This window comes from Ranitomeya imitator, chromosome 3 (assembly GCF_032444005.1).
Source record: "Ranitomeya imitator isolate aRanImi1 chromosome 3, aRanImi1.pri, whole genome shotgun sequence".
Lineage (NCBI taxonomy): Eukaryota > Metazoa > Chordata > Amphibia > Anura > Dendrobatidae > Ranitomeya > Ranitomeya imitator.
This window is the reverse complement of record NC_091284.1, coordinates 228,741,439-228,758,201: the sequence shown is the minus strand read 5'-3', so window position 1 is coordinate 228,758,201 and position 16,763 is coordinate 228,741,439. Positions and strand designations below refer to the sequence as shown.

Sequence of the window (16,763 nt, the reverse complement as noted above, 5' to 3'; positions counted from 1 at the left end):
ATAAGCAGCAACTGCGAGAAGCAGACTCAGAGGGACACCCTGACATGGGGAGAAACTGCATGGTGAGTAGGCATGCAAATTACCGCCATGACAGCTGAATTTTTCTTTATTGACAACTCCTTGGATGCTGGACTTTTGTGCATCTACAATTTTATAGGCCTATAGCATGGTATCAAAGAAGTATTAAGGAGACTCACAACATGCATCTAGTATGCAACCTTAATCATGAGGCCTAACTAAATTGTTTTGTCTGAATTTCTTACATCTAGCATGCAGGAAAAAGATGACAGCATGTAAACACTGTAGGTCAGAACTACTCTACGCACCTTTGTAATTTAGCATATCTTCAATATAAGCCAACATACTGGGGAATACACTACTGAGGAACAGACCAAGGAAAGCTGTGCCAATAAAAAGACCAGGTACATTGTTCTGTGACAGCAGCAAAAACAGAAATGTTGCCGACATTCCGACCTGGTAAGAGTAGAAAGAAGATTCAGATAATCTGTTATGTTGTGGTGCATTTCATTTACTCTAATGAATTCTAGCTTCCTATTACTAGTAATCCTCTTTAATCTAATAGGATCTGAAGTTTTAGCTTTGGTTGCCAACTATACCTAGTTCTGCTTGAACAGGTATCTAATTTCTGATACAAAAGGGTGGGAAATTACCAAGACTAGTGTTTCATATGGCAGTCTTGCACCCAAAGCCAATGAGTAGAGATGGGAGAATCGATTAGCGGATCAGTGGTTACAGATCAATAATCTCTGACCACTGGATGGGAGGCCTGAGAATCTTCTTCCCTTCTGCCATCTCAGGCTCATTTTTTGATTAGCCAGGTTGTGGCGATATCTGGCTAATCAAAAGAAGTATTCTGGGAGGTAGGCCGGGGTCACACTTGCAAGTTCAATGCGAGTCTCTTGCATCAACTCCCGCAACTGCCGCCGGCGGTTCGGAACGGAGTGTTCAGTTGCATAGAAATATACAGTCATGGCCAAAAGTATTAAGACCCCTGCAATTCTGTCAGATAATACTCAGTTTCTTCCTGAAAATGATTGCAATCACAAATTCTTTGGTATTGTTATCTTCATTTAATTTGTCTTAAATGAAAAAAAAACACAAAAAAAATTGTCCTAAAGCGAAATTGCATATAATTCCACACCAAACATAAAAAAGGGGGTGGGCAAAAGTATTGGCACCGTTCGAAAAATCATGTGATGCTTCCCTAATTTGTGTAATTAACAGCACTTGTAACTTACCTGTGGCACCTAACAGGTGTTGGCAATAACTAAATCACACTTGCAGCCAGTTGACATGGATTAAAGTTGACTCAACCTCTGTCCTGTGTCCTTGTGTGTACCACATTGAGCATGGAGAAAAGAAAGAAGACCAAAGAACTGTCTGAGGACTTAAGAAACCAAATTGTGAGGAAGCATGAGCAATCTCAAGGCTACATCTCCAAAGATCTGAATGTTCCTGTGTCTACCGTGCGCAGTGTCATCAAGAAGTTTAAAGCCCATGGCACTGTGGCTAACCTCCCTAGATGTGGATGGAAAAGAAGAATTGACAAGAGATTTCAACGCAAGATTGTGCGGATGTTGGATAAAGAACCTAGACTAACATCCAAACAAGTTCAAGCTGCCCTGCAGTCCGAGGGTACAACAGTGTCAACTCGTACTATCCATCGGCGTCTGAATGAAAAGGGACTGTATGGTAGGAGACCCAGAAAGACCCCACTTCTTACCCCGAGACATAAAAAAGCCTGGCTGGAGTTTGCCAAAACTAACCTGAAAAAGCCTAAAACGTTTTGGAAGAATGTTCTCTGGTCAGATTAGACAAAAGTAGAGCTTTTTGGGCAAAGGCATCAACATAGAGTTTACAGGAGAAAAAAAGAGGCATTCAAAGAAAAGAACATGGTCCCTACAGTCAAACATGGCGGAGGTTCCCTGATGTTTTGGGGTTGCTTTGCTGCCTCTGGCACTGGACTGCTTGACCGTGTGCATGGCATTATGAAGTCTGAAGACTACCAACAAATTTTGCAGCATAATGTAGGGCCCAGTGTGAGAAAGCTGGGTCTCCCTCAGAGGTCATGGGTCTTCCAGCAGGACAATGACCCAAAACACACTTCAAAAAGCACTAGAAAATGGTTTGAGAGAAAGCACTGGAGACTTCTAAGGTGGCCAGCAATGAGTTCAGACCTGAATCCCATAAAACACCTGTGGAGAGATCTAAAAATGGCAGTTTGGAGAAGGAACCCTTCAAATATCAGGGACCTGGAGCAGTTTGCCAAAAAAGAATTGTCTAAAATTCCAGCAGATCATTGTAAGAAACTCATTGATGGTTACCGGAAGTGGTTGGTCGCTGTTATTTTGGCTAAAGGTTGAGCAACCAAGTATTAGGCTGAGGGTGCCAATACTTTTGTCTGGCCCATTTTTGGAGTTTTGTGTGAAATGATCAATGTTTTGCTTTTTGTTTCATTCTCTTTTGTGTTTTTTTCATTTAAGACAAATTAAATGAAGATAATAATACCAAAGAATTTGTGATTGCAATTATTTTCAGGAAGAAACTGAGTATTATCTGACAGAATTGCAGGGGTGTTAATACTTTTGGCCATGACTGTATGCCGCAATCTCCGGTCCCGAGTGCCATCGGCAGTGCCGGGAATTGATGAGAGAGACTCGCGCGAGTTTTTCACATTGAACTCGCAAGTGTGACCCCGGCCGTAAGGAGATTTGCAGGCCTCCCATCCTGTGGTCATAGATTAGTGACCTGTCATGTGGACCAGATTCCTGAAAATCGGTTCTCCCAATGTAAAAAAAAACCTATTGTTTAAAACAGGTTTCATGTATTTTGTAAAAAAAATTTGGTTAGTGTGTTGTTTTTTCAACAAAATTAGTAAGCTTGCAGATTTTACACTAGCCATTGGGGCTTTTTTAGACTCATAACTCATAACAGGTAACACAGCCAATAACACAGGATCTACCATTCACAACACCCCCTGCTACTCCGCCCTTCACAGTGACCTTTGCACCTGACACACTAGACACTTCAATGTAAAAAAAAAATGTTGTGGTCTGCTCATTGTAGCTATAAAACAATAGAAAGTTGTAGTATAAAAAAGCCCCAGTGCCCAGTGTGAAAACTGCAAGATTTATATATATATATATATATATATATATATATATATAATACAGATTGTGATATGTAAAAAAAAAACTTGCCAAAATTATTTAAAAAATAAATGTAATACAAAATATGATTTAAACAATAGGCCATTTTCTGCTGATAGCATGAACATTTCCCCTTTGATCTAAACAAAAACTTCTCACTGCATCTCATGAAGTTTGCTGGAGGTCATGAAGTTTGGGGGTAGAATTTGGTTATTTACAGCTGACTAGCCAGGTTCAGATGCAGATTGGTGCTTGAGGTACTAAGGTTTCTTGCTGTAAGATGGCATATGACACTATAATAATAATAATAATAATAATAATTTTTATTTATATAGCGCCAACATATTCCGCAGCGCTTTACAAATTATAGAGGGGACTTGTACATACAATAGACATTACAGCATAACAGAAATACAGTTCAAAACAGATACCAGGAGGAGTGAGGGCCCTGCTCGTAAGCTTACAAACTATGAGGAAAAGGGGAGACACGAGAGGTGGATGGTAACAATTGCTATAGTTATTCGGACCAGCCATAGTGTAAGGCTTGGGTGTTCATGTAAAGCTGCATGAACCAGTTAATTAATTTTTTTTTTTTTTTTTAATATAGGCCACACAGGGATCGTTAGGTTAATGCATTGAGGCGGTAGGCCAGTCTGAACAAATGAGTTTTTAGGGCACGCTTAAAACTGTGACACTCTTCAATAGCGGACAGGACATACAGTGGCTTGCAAAAGTATTCACCCCATTGGCTTTTTTCTTGTTTTGCTACCTCAAAACCTGGTATTTTACTGTTTGTTTTTGAGGGTTTACATAAGTTCATGTAAAGAACATGCATGCAACTGTGAACATTTGGTTTTGATTTTATTGTGAGACAAACAACTGAAAATGTCAGTGTATATTATTATTCACTACCCTAAAGTCAGTACTTTGTAGAGCCTACTTTAGCCGCAAGTCATTTTGGATAAGTCTCTATGAGCCTTCCACATATTGCCACTGGGATTTTTGCCGATTCCTAAAGCCAAAACTGCCCCAGCTCCTACAAGTTAGATGGTTTCCTCTGGTGAACAGCATTCATCAAGTCTGACCACAGCTTCTCTATTGGATTAAGGTCTGGGTTTTGACTAGGCCACTCCAAAACAGTTACATGTTTCCCAATAAACCGCTAATGTGTGTAATGTGAACCTCTGTCCCGGTCTTAAATTACTGGCAGACTGAAACAGAGGTTTCTTCAAGAATATCCCTGTATTTCACGCCATACATGTTCCCCTCGACTAGGACCATTTCCTTGTTCCAGCTGCCAAAAAACACCCTTGCAGCATCATGCGGCCACCATCTTGTTTCACTATAGAGATGGTGTTCTTGCGGTGATGAGCTGAATTTGGCGCCAGACATAGCGTTTATCTTGGTGGCCAAAAAGTTCAATTTTGGTCTTATCTGACCAAAATCGCCTTCCTCCATACATTTGGGGAGTCTCCAACATGTCTTTTGTCAAACTAAAACCAGCCTTACAATTTTTGTGCGTAAATAAAGGCTTTTTTTTCTGCCCACTCTTCCATAATGGCCATCTCTATGGAGTATATGGCTTAGGCCGGGGTCACACTAGACCGTAATACGGACGAGTCCAAGGCGATAAAAAATCGCATAGCACTCCTCCCAATGTTAATCAATGGGGCAGCTCCCATCATCCGATATTTTCTCGGCCGTATTCAGGATCCGAGTGAAATCGCAGCATGCTGCGATTGTCAGCGTTTCTCGGCCGAGAATCGCCAATGAAAGTCTATGGGGGTGAGAAAAAATAGCACAGCACACGGACCATCAGTGTGACTTGCGAGAAATTCTCAGGCATTGGGCAGGTGACAGGAAAGGCTCAGCCATTATTTGCTCATTTTGCAAGTGTGTGAGAAAATCTCACCATACGGATGCCATACGGATGTCACACGGATCATTTAATGCGAGAAAATCGCATCCTCGCACTGCACACGGATCATTGTTTTGGTAACATTTGTGCGATTCTCGTCCGTCAAAAACGGACCGTTTTTTTATACGTTGTGTGTGTCCCCGGCCTTATTGTGGTCCTATGGACAGATACTCCAGTTTCTGCTTGGAAACTCTGCAGCTGCTTCATGGTTACCTTTGGTCTCTGTGTTACCTCCCTGGTTAATGCCCTCCTTTTCTGGGCTTAGAGTCACATGGGAGACTTCCTTTCACTAAGCATGTGACTTATAAAGGTAATTGTTTGTACAAGAAATTTTTAGTGGCTTCATCGCAAAAGGGTTGAATACATATGCACAGGCCAAATTTTAGTTATTTGACTTCATAAATTTAATTTATGGCTACCTTTTTCTAACTTCATTTCACCAACTTTAGTATTTAGTTACTATTTAGTACTGATGCAGCATACAAGGAAAAGAAAAATAGACACCACATATCGATATGCACACATATTTGCCTGCTGATAACAATTGCAAGGGGAGGCTCTGCTTTCTTCTTATGTTACGCAATGGCACAATGAATCCTAGGCAAGACAACCTTGCCGGCACGACACTGATTATGTGGAGAACGCATTCGCCACTAGCGATATTACGTGGGGAGGCTTTTCCTTCCCCCGTATTGTGCATGCGCTCTACACGATTTGGGCAAAGCAGCTGGCTCGGCCCTCTTCATAACAGGTCACCGCTTTTGGCGGTCCGCTTCTTTCGTACACCGGTGGTGCGCATGCGGCCACCTATCACTAACGGGTGACAGGGGCTTCTTATTATGACCTCCTCCGGCTCAACCACATGGCCAACTATCGCTACCTACCTAAGACCGGGGTCACACTAGCGTATTGCATCAGATGCGAGATCATCGGATGCGATATGCTAATGACACTCGGCTCCTGCTCCCAGTAGAGCAGGAGCCGAGTGTCATGCGTCTGTGCTCCGATTCTCTCGCACAGGGAGGATCGGAGCACAGCTGCGGAGGAGGCGGAGAAATGAATTTCTTCATCTCCTCCATTGCTGGGGTCTGCTTATAGCGCACATCACTCGGATGATATCTGAGTGGTGTGCGCTGTCTCACTCGCACCCATAGGCTTATATGGGTGCGAGTGAGCTGAGAGTTTTCCTCGGTCCGAGACAATCGCAGCATGCTGCGATTGTCTCGGACCGAGGAAAACGGATGACAAAAAGTCGGCTGCTGGGAGCTGCCCCATAACTTATCATTGGTCTGAGTGAAATGCGATTTTTTGCACTCGGCCGTTTAAAGCGCCAGTGTGACGCCGGCCTAACTCAGTAATACTGATGTGTGTAAGTATAGTGAATTGTGCATGGACTACATTCCCCTGATAAAATAGTGCGTGTCACAGCAATACAAGTAGGGTCTCTCCTTGCTTTTCCCCCTTAACCTCTCACAGCACCCCTCCTGGGTCCCATCAAAGATGCAGGCAGGTATACCCTGACCTTCCTCTACTTTATTTGATGATAACAGGCTACCACTTGATGCCCATCTCTTTTCTCTCATTCTGAGACATGGGACCTTGTCTCATTCTCTTGTTGCAACAGCTATCACCATCTAGCTTTACATGTTTGTAACATTGGTGATCTTTTGCTTTCACGACACTGTGGGCAAATACCAGGGTACCTTTATCTTTTATTATATCTGGTACGCCTTATATTCTGCATTCAATAGACTCTTGGAAAAGGCACTTCTCTGGTTCTCTCAGATGACAATAGGGGATTTATATGTATAACTGATTGATGTTGTTTATATATATATGGTTATCATGACCACCATGGATATAACTTTGCGTAATTTTTTATGTTTTTTTATTTTATTTTGTAGCTATATATGGTATCAGAGGGATCTATTTTGGAGATTATATACAGTATGTGACTGTGCACTGTTACTATTCCCTGACATCGCAGTTTTGTATTTGCTAAACATATTTCTCTCCATGAATAGCTTGAGTGTATTGATGTGAACCTAATGGGTTTATTTCGACTGGGGGATTGCACTGTGTTTACTGTTTGGTTTTAAATGATTTTAATTGTTGTGTCTTTCAATGCACTTTGGTACATTTTTTTTACAAATTAGGTGCACATATCGCTATGTGGTTTCTCTTTTTCTTCTCCTTGTATGTCATATATTGTTCTCCACATGATCAAGCACCCTTTTAATATGATGTTTGAATAGTATTCCACCCTTCTCCTCTATATACGATTTATTTAGTGCTGATGCATCACACACAAATCAGATTACAAAAGTATTTGAACGCAGGTTGTAATGTAATAAGATAGGTAAAAAACCAAGGGGTGAATACTATCGCAAGCCACTGTATAGCTGGACACATAATTACTTTAGCGACCACACAGAATAATATTGATAAACTTGAGAATGTACACCTATTTTTAAAGTTGGACGTCTTAAGGGGAAAATGTGATCCACATTCAACAGTTGTGAATAGATGGAGAGCGATACTGGCCAATTTAACCTTTGCTCTTGAACTTATTGTTTGCATGATGTGGTTAAGAACCAATGTTCCCCTCTTCTATGGGACAACTTACAAGGTTAATAAAGAGCATGGAACGTGGAGGTACTTTGTAGGATACAGGTATGGAAATGAGTCTTCCAAGGGTTATGCATGCCCAAAAGATGCTGGGCAGATATCCTGCAGTCTTATGAGTTAATGACAGCGGTTCTTCCACAGCGTAAGTGTAGATAAAGCCAGAGTATTCACCCTATGAAAAAGACAGACATATTAATAAGAGTATACTTACCCATTTGAATACACTGTGTTATAGTAGAGGGCCTGAGATGGTGGTACATAACATGTTCTACCTTCTACATCATCATCTGCACTAGGCAGTCGTGCAGCACGCCGATACAGTTACATTCTGCAGCAAAGCGAGGAGAATCGATCTCCCTGCACTGCCACTCGGCCCTTATGGGGCCCCCTCCCCCCGTCATTGCAAGTGCACCTGAATCAGCTGTATGCCGATACAGTTGACCGCATTGATGAGAGAGGGAGCGTTACGCTCTCTCTCCCATCATCCCCCTCTCAGCATCTGATCTCCCTGACCTAGACACTGACAGGGGTTGCGATGATGTCACTACTCGGCACCTGCTGTCTGGAGATGTACGGGCACTCGGAGCAGAGGAGTTGAGGTGAGTATTGGATGTATTTATTTTTTATGGGGGTGCATTATACTATATAGAGTCTGCCTATGGGGAGTGCATTATACTATATGGATTCTGCCTATGGGGAGTGCATTCTACTTTATAGAATCTGTCTATGGGGAGTGCATTATACTATATACAGTTTGCCTATAGGGAGTTCATTATACAATATAAAGTCTTCCAATGTGGGAGTGCATTATACAATATAGAGTCTGCCTATGGGGAGTGCATTATACAATATAGAGTCTGTCTATGGGGAATGCATTATACTAAATAGAGTATGACCATGGGGAATGCATACTATAGAGGCCTATGAGAAGTTCATTATACTATATGGAGACCTATGGGGAGTGCATTATACTATATTGATCTGGTGCATTATACTATATGGAGGCTATCTAGGGTTCCATCATACAGTGTGGAGATTACAGTTATGGGGCCGCCATACGGTGTTGGAGCCATCAAAATGTTTGGGCGATACTAAGGGGTCAGTATATATACAGTGAGGGGCATTATACTGTGTATAAGAGAGCATCACACTGTGTATAGGGGTGCTGTACAGGGGGAGACTCAAGACATTATTAAATATAAAATGTGCACTTATTATTATAGGGGAACTCAGGTTACTGTAACTGTCAAAGGGGCACACAGAGGGCATTATTACTTTCTATGGACAAAATGTGGGCACTGTTTTCTATGGCACTTGCACCCGGCATTACTATATTCTAGAAGGTTGCTTTATAATATAGAGGGCACAGAGAACGACACAGTAGGTGCAGTAATATGGCCAAATACGGCAGCAGCAGCTCAGCATTGGGATATCAGCAGTATGAGGAGTTTGTGCATGTTGGAAACAGATGGGGACTATGCTGAAAATATGAGAACTGAAATGTGTCTTTGTTGTAATCTCTGCAGCAGAGCCCTGGCAGGAAGAAGTTGTCATGTCGGTCGGGCCAGATGGAAAAGACGGGAAAAGTGAACGATTCCATCAGAAAGAACATCAACTGTAAGTCATTATCTATAACTGTGCTGTAATCACTAAGGCTACGTTCACATTGGCGTTCCGCCAATGTGCGTCGCTGTTGCGCCGGCGACGCAGCGGCGACGCAGCGGCGACGCGCCCCTATGTTTAACATAGGGGACGCGTGCGTTGTTTTGGTGGCGTTTTTGCCACGTGCGTCGTTTCCGACGCTAGCGTCGGACGCAAGAAAACGCTACATTGTAGCATTTTCTGTGCGTCCGATTTTCGTCAAAAACGACGCACGCGTCACAAAACGCGCGCGTTTTTGCGCGCGTTTGCGCGCGTTTTTACGTGCGTCGCGCGTTGCGTCGCCGACGCAGGGCGGCGCAACGCTAGTGTGAACCTAGCCTTATATGTTCTGCAGGACTGGTATCTACCACTGACCATATGGCGGTAATATCAATGATGGTCTTTGTATAGAGACAATTTTCAGCAACAGCGCTAAGGTTCTCCTACATCGACTATTAGGCTGTCGTCACACTATCAGTATTTGGTCAGTTTTTTCCATCAGTATTTGCAAGCCAAAACCAGGAGTGGGTGATAAATACAGAAGTGGTGACGTGTTTCTATTATACTTTTCCTCTATGGGCTCATACTCACTTGCGTGAAATACGGCCGAGTCTTGCATGATAACACCCGGCTCTGCCGCTGGCCTTTGGGAGCGGAGCGTGCAGCTCCATATATTCCTATGCAGCCGCACGCTCTGCTCTGGAGTGCCGACGGCAGAGCCGGGTTTTAACATGCGAGACTTGGTCGTATTTCACGCAAGTGAGTATGAGCCCTAATTGTTCCACTCCTGGTTTTGGCTTACAAATGCTGATGTAAAATACTGACCAAATACTATACTGCTAGTGTGATGGCACCCAGTTGTAATTAAGGTTACCTGGTTAGGTGCCCATTCCGAAGTTTCGCTATACCTGAACCAAAACCCTAGCTACGCCTCTGGCATTAGGCATAACATAGTGTGTTGGTTTTGGCAAAGAAATTCCTTATACCTCACATACTATATCATTCTTTTCTTGCAAACAAAAATAAATACAACATATGTGGATTATCATGCCAATAATTCACATGCATGTGTTTTTAGGTCTATATAATATACCAGTACCAAATACAGGGGGCGATAGACACAATCAACTATTGCAGGGACAAACTAAAATAATAATATAGATTTAAGCTCCATGTTCAGGTGGACTGAATGATCGAAATGCTATAACTCCTACACACCCAAAGGTGGTTTACACGTTAATGACCAAGCCAATTTTTACAATTCTGACCATTGTCATTTTATGAGGTAATAACTCTGGACTCTTCAATGTATCCCTGTGATACTGGGATATTTTTTTTATTGACATATTGTACTTCATGATAGTGGTAAAATTTCTTTGATATGACTTGCGCTTATTTGTGAAAAAAAATATCAGAAATTTGGCGAAAATTGTGCAATTTTACAATTTTGAATTTTTATGCCCTTAAATCACAGAGATATGTCACACAAATTACTTAATAAGTACCATTTCCCACATGTCTACTTTACATCAGCACAATTTTGTAACCAATTTTTTTTTTTTGTTAGGACGTTATAAGGGTTAAAAGTTGACCAGCGATTACTAATTTTTACAACAAAATTTACAAAAAACATTTTTTTAGGGACCACATCACATTTGAAGTCTGTTTGAGGGGTCTATATGATAGAAGATACTGAAAAGTGACACCATTCTAAAAACTGCACCCCTCAAGGTGCTCAAACCCACATTCAAGAAGTTTATTAACCCTTCAGGTGCTTCACAGGAATTTTTGGAATGTGGGAAAAAAATAACATTTACCTTTTTTTTCACAAAAAAATTAACTTTATTTCTCCTGAGCATGCCGATACCCCATGTGAGGGAGAAAACCACTGTTTAGGCATACAACAGAGCATTTGACTTTTTGAACACAAAATTCGCTGGAACAATTGGTGGACGCCATGTCACCTTTGTAGAGCCTCTGATGTGCCTAAACAGTGAAAATCCCCCACAAGTTACACCATTTTGAAAACTAGATCCCTCAGGGAACTTATCTTGATGTGTGGTGAGCACCTTGAACCCTCAGGTGCTGCACAGAAGTTTATAATGTTGAGCCGTAAAAAAAAACAAAACACAAATAGTTTTTTAGCAGAAAATATTGCATTTTCATAAAAGTAACAGGAGAAATTTCACCATACAATTTGTTGTGCAATTTCTCCTGAGTACGAAGAAACACCACGTGAGGGAGAAACCTACTGTTTGGGCACACGGCAGGGGTCAGAAGTGGAGGAGCGTCATTTGACTTTTTGAATGTAAAATTTCCTGCAATCATTAGCGGACAACATGTCCCATTTGGAGAGGCCCTGATGTGCCTAAACAGTGGAAACACCCCACAAGTGACCCAATTTTGAAAATGAGACCCCTCAAAGAATGTACTTAAAAATAAAATAAATCTTTATTTTTATATAGCGCTAACATATTCCGCAGCGCTTTACAGTTTGCACACATTATCATTGCTGTCTAAATTCCCTATCAGTATGTCTTTGGAATGTGGGAGGAAACCGGAGTACCCGGAGGAAACCCACGCAAACACGGAGAGAACTCTTTGCAGATGTTGTCCTGGGTGGGATTAGAACCCATGACTCCAGCGCTGCAAGGCTGCAGTGCTAACCACTGCACCACCGTGCTGCGCCACACTTAGATGTGTGGTGAGTACATTGAACCCCCAGGTGCTTCACAGAAGTTTATAACATTGAGCTGTGAAAATAAAAAGAATCACATTTTCCCAACAAAAATGTTATTTTGGCCTCAAAGTTTGCATTTTCATAAGGATAACAGGAAAACTTGCACCATACAGTTTGTTGTGCAATTTCTCCTGACTATGCCAATACTCCATATGTGAGAGAATACTACTTTCGAGGGACAGTTCAAAGCTCAGAATGGAAGAAGCGCCATAGTGGAGTTCAATTTTGCTGGAATGGTTTGAGGGTGCCATGTCACATTGACAGAGCCCCTGAGGTGCCAGAACAACCGAAACCCCCCATATGTGAACTCACTTTACAAACTGCAGTCCCCAATGAATTGATCTAGGGGTGCAGTGATCATATTGACACCATATGTGCCAGAATTTTATACCACTGAGCGGTGAAGAAAGAATAAACTACATTTTCACCGCTAAAATGTTGTTTTAGCCCCAAGTTTTTAATTTTTCTAAGGGCTAATATGATTTTTTTTACAGTAAACTGAGGTCAATTTTTTCCTGAGTGCGCCAATACCCTACATGTAATCGGGAAGTATTTTTCAGACACAGTGCAAAGCTTAGAAGGCAAGGAGCGCCAGATTTTACTGTTATGGTTTGCTGTTGCCATGACCCACTGGGAGAGCCCATAAGGTGCCAGAACAGCAGAACTCCTTATAAGTGACCCCATTTCACAAACTACACCACTCAATTAATTAATCTAGGAGTGCAGTAATCATACTGACATCACGAGCGTGTCACAGAATTTTATACCATTGGGCAGTGAAGAAAAAATAACAACATTTTTACCACCAAAATTTGGTTTTAGCAACACATTTTACATCTTCACAAGAAGTGGTAAAAATGGCACCAATATTTGTCCCACAATTTCTACTGAACGTGGCAATACCCCACATGTGGCTGTACAGTACTACTTAGCCATATTGAGAGATTCGAGAGAAAAGTAGCGCTATTTGCCTCCTGGAGCGCAGATTTTCCGAGAACAGTTTGCGGACTCCATATACATAACCTCTAATTGCTAAAAGAGCAGAATCCCCCCTCAAGTGACACCATTTTAGTAACTATACCCCTTGGGGAATTTATCTACAGTTATAGTGACGATTTTGACTCCATGGATAGCAGCAATGAATGTTGCCGGGTGAAAATTGCAAACTGGCGTTGTAGTGACCAGTACGTTGTAGTCACCAGTACGTTATGCCCAGCCCGTGTTTCTGGAGGCATGCACCGTAAGTTAGGCTAGGTTCACATTGCGTCAAGTACATGGCGTCAAACGGATGCGTTAAACGCATGTACAGAAACGGAGCAAAAATATGTGAAATTCGTCGTCACGGTAACGCTAGCGTTAACGCATGTGATCGCGTTTTTTCATTTTGATGTCCGTTTACGAAGTATCCGTTTGTCTGCGTTTGTCACTGTCAATAAAGTTGTTCTTTTTTTTTTGTTGGTAAATATTGGATAGAATATTTCTATTTTATATTTACCACTGGCAGTTGTGGCGACGACAGACGGCTAGGGACCTTTTTTCTTTTTTTGTCCTCCTTGTGCCACAACCTATTGTGTATGTAAAATGTAAAAAAAAATATTTTAACATTAAATAATGTTAACATTCATTCTACGGCAAAACACTCTGTCACGTGCAGGAGACTTTGTGTGAGTGGGATATTTTAATGGCCGAAGTCACATTTCCTGTCACATGACCACATGTGACCACCTTCAAAAGCTATTAAAACGTGTGGTTCTATTTGGAAATTTTTCATGATTTGCGTCTGACTGCGTTTGCCATAGCCTTCTATGGCAGAATGAACGCTTCCGTTAGTAGTGCGTTAGCTTGGCCGGACCCGAAAACGCTGCAAGCCGCGTTGAAGGTCCGTCAGAAAAAAAACGTTATGTGACAAACGCATACCAATTTAGGGATGCGTCACGATGCGTCAGACAATGCAAGTCTATGGGCGCGTTAGTATGTGCGTTACATTGCGTTTTTACTACTTAAAAACGAGTCCGTTAGACGGACACACCTAGCGCAATGTGAACCCAGCCTTAGGCAGGCTCTCATCACTTCAGAAATGCCAAACATAGATGCCATATGTTGTTTAGGTACACCGTGAGGCTCATAAGAGGGGGGTATTTGAATTTGAGAGCGGAGAATTTGCTGAATTTCTTTTGAAGGGTGAGGAGCCATTTCACTGTTCCAGAGCCTTTGTGCTACCAGTAACGTGGAAGCCCCCTATATTTCCGTTAAGAGATGACAGACCTGAATGGGGACTTGCTTTTTTTGTGGATTGAGTTGAAGCTTTTATTGGGAACATTTTACATAACGTTTTAGGTCACAGTTATCCAGCGCTCCATGCTGACCACTTACTATGGGGTTTCCATCTAAATCTCTGAGTGACGTAATTTAGAATAAACTGACTCCCGGCGGCGATCGCCCGCACACCACCCGTGTGCGCGCGTGATCGAAATGATGTAATAACCCATCCCTGGTCAAATAGGCTCAAGACGCATGGACACATTATTATGTCCGATGTCAGGAAGAGGTTATGTCCATTTCTGCACATATAAATATGAAATATAGCTGTAATTTTTGTGATATTTAACAACAAAGTATGTAAAGTACTGTAATAGCTTTCATCACTATATATTTACATTTGTAATTTTGTTTTTCAATTGTTTGGATGTGTTAAGTCTCCTATGTAAGGGGGCATACTGTATATTGTATAGGCTCAGAGGAAGCGAGATACATACACGAAACGGATGTCAGACAATTTTTGCCTCCACGTTCTTTTTTTATGGAACCGCAATAAAGTGCCACTTTAATTTGTAGTGATGAGTACCCAAGTTCTCTTTCTACACTGTATTTCAAAAATATGTACATCAGAAGACATAAATGTTATATTTAGATTCCTCATGGCTTTCCATCCATGTCATGATTTAATACAGATTGTGATAAGTCTTTTGTGATTCTAATGAAAAAATGTACAAATCCAGGTTTTGTTTCTTGCCATGCCCTTTATGTATTTCTCCCTTAGGGCTCATATCCATATGCGAGAAAAGCGGACGAGTGCAATCCGATAAAAAAATCGGATTGCACTCTGACCAATGTTATTCAATGTGTTACATCTGATCTGTGATTTTTTTCTCAACTGAAATCTGACAAAAAATCGCAGCATTCTGCAATCTGCTGTGTATCTCAGACGAGACTTGCCAGTGCAAGTCAATGGGTGCGAGAAAAAAATCGCACGGCATACGGACCATCCGTATGCCGTCCATTTTTACAGATAACTTACTATTATGTGGCAGAGAACACTGTAAATGGTCCTGTAAATGATTGTAGAAAAATAGTTGCAGAGAAAAAAAACCCAATGGCATTCGCATGTCATACGGATGCTACATGAGAAAAATTGCATTGTACTCGCATTACACTCGCATGATACTCATCCGTTTGTTCGGTCCAGATTACGGACCGTTTTTTTTCTTGCATATGAGTATGAGCCCTTGTATTCACATAATTGTTTTTTGCCTGATTCTTTTTAAATATCCTATCTTTTACTGGTTATTCTTATCTTTTATCTGGACAGTTTAGTAGCACATGATAATCGCTGCTACTTCTGTCTTTCAGTTTGTAGTATCTTCAGTTTCCATCAGAAACTCCCTTATCCTTTATCTATTCATCCGTGTTCATTTTCACATACAGCAAACAATGCAGCATTACCAAAAATATACAGTACATATATCTCACCATTATTCCATCTGTCATGAATAGGATGACTGCTGAACATACATGAATACCAAAATATGTGGTGGGGGCATTCCAAAACTTTTTATTCTGGCAGCAATATAAGCACACTCCATGACCTGGGGGAAAAAGCAAATTACAATTGTACATACATAGCAATCTATGCAGAAATGCAGGAGATGATGGTTGGGCAGCTGTGGATGTTTAATATCAATTCATGAATTTGCCAGAAAAAAGTAAGTGGACTTGGAGTGATTCTGAGGCTGGGGTCATACTAGCGATGAATACGGACAAGTGCTATGTGATAAAACATCGTATAGAACTCGGAACAGTATTCATCTATGGGGCAGATCACATCAGCACTATTAATCTCGGTCCATATACTGTACAACGTGCGAGTGAAATCGCAGCATGCTGCTATTGTCACCGACACTTGGCAAAGTCTCGGCTCACTTGCACCCATATAAGCCTATGGGTGCGAGTGAGACAGCGCACACCACTCGGATATCATCTGAGTGATGTGAGTTATAAGCGGACCCCAGCAATGGAGGAGATGGAGAAATTAATTTCTCCGCCTCCTCCGCAGCTGTGCTCCGATCCTCCCTGTGCGAGAGAATCGGAGCACAGACGCATAACACTCGGCTCCTGCTCTGCTGCGAGCAGGAGCCGAGGGTCATTAGCATATCGCATCCGATGCCATACGCTCGTCTGACCCCAGCCTAATAGTTATAATAATAATTATTATTAGTAAAATGCAGTCCAGTTGTCTATTAATCACAATTAGAGACAAACATAATGTAACTATTCTAATAATACACAAATAGTTGTAAAGTTTATAGCTGTTACTGAGCACATTGACTAAACATCCACAATGCGGGGCTAAAAAGTAAGTGCCCCCTGTGTTAATGACTTCTGATAG

The 16,763-nt window shown here is 41.6% G+C and overlaps 2 protein-coding genes across 3 annotated transcripts in view; one reads left to right on the top strand and one right to left on the bottom strand.

Annotated features, from left to right (window-relative positions):
• MFSD4A (major facilitator superfamily domain containing 4A) overlaps positions 1-16,763 on the bottom strand; it is a 234,144-nt gene that overhangs the window by 82,467 nt on the left and 134,914 nt on the right. For both annotated transcript variants that reach the window (XM_069756226.1, XM_069756227.1), the window contains 3 exons: positions 15,848-15,963; positions 7,715-7,888; positions 327-474 (listed from right to left, as the gene is read on the bottom strand). In XM_069756226.1, the coding sequence (XP_069612327.1) occupies positions 327-474; positions 7,715-7,888; positions 15,848-15,963 (438 nt within the window). The remainder of the gene's footprint in view (positions 1-326; positions 475-7,714; positions 7,889-15,847; positions 15,964-16,763) is intronic.
• Positions 1-16,763, top strand: part of ELK4 (ETS transcription factor ELK4) — a 171,010-nt gene that overhangs the window by 153,318 nt on the left and 929 nt on the right. The gene's annotated exons all lie outside the window — the stretch shown is intronic.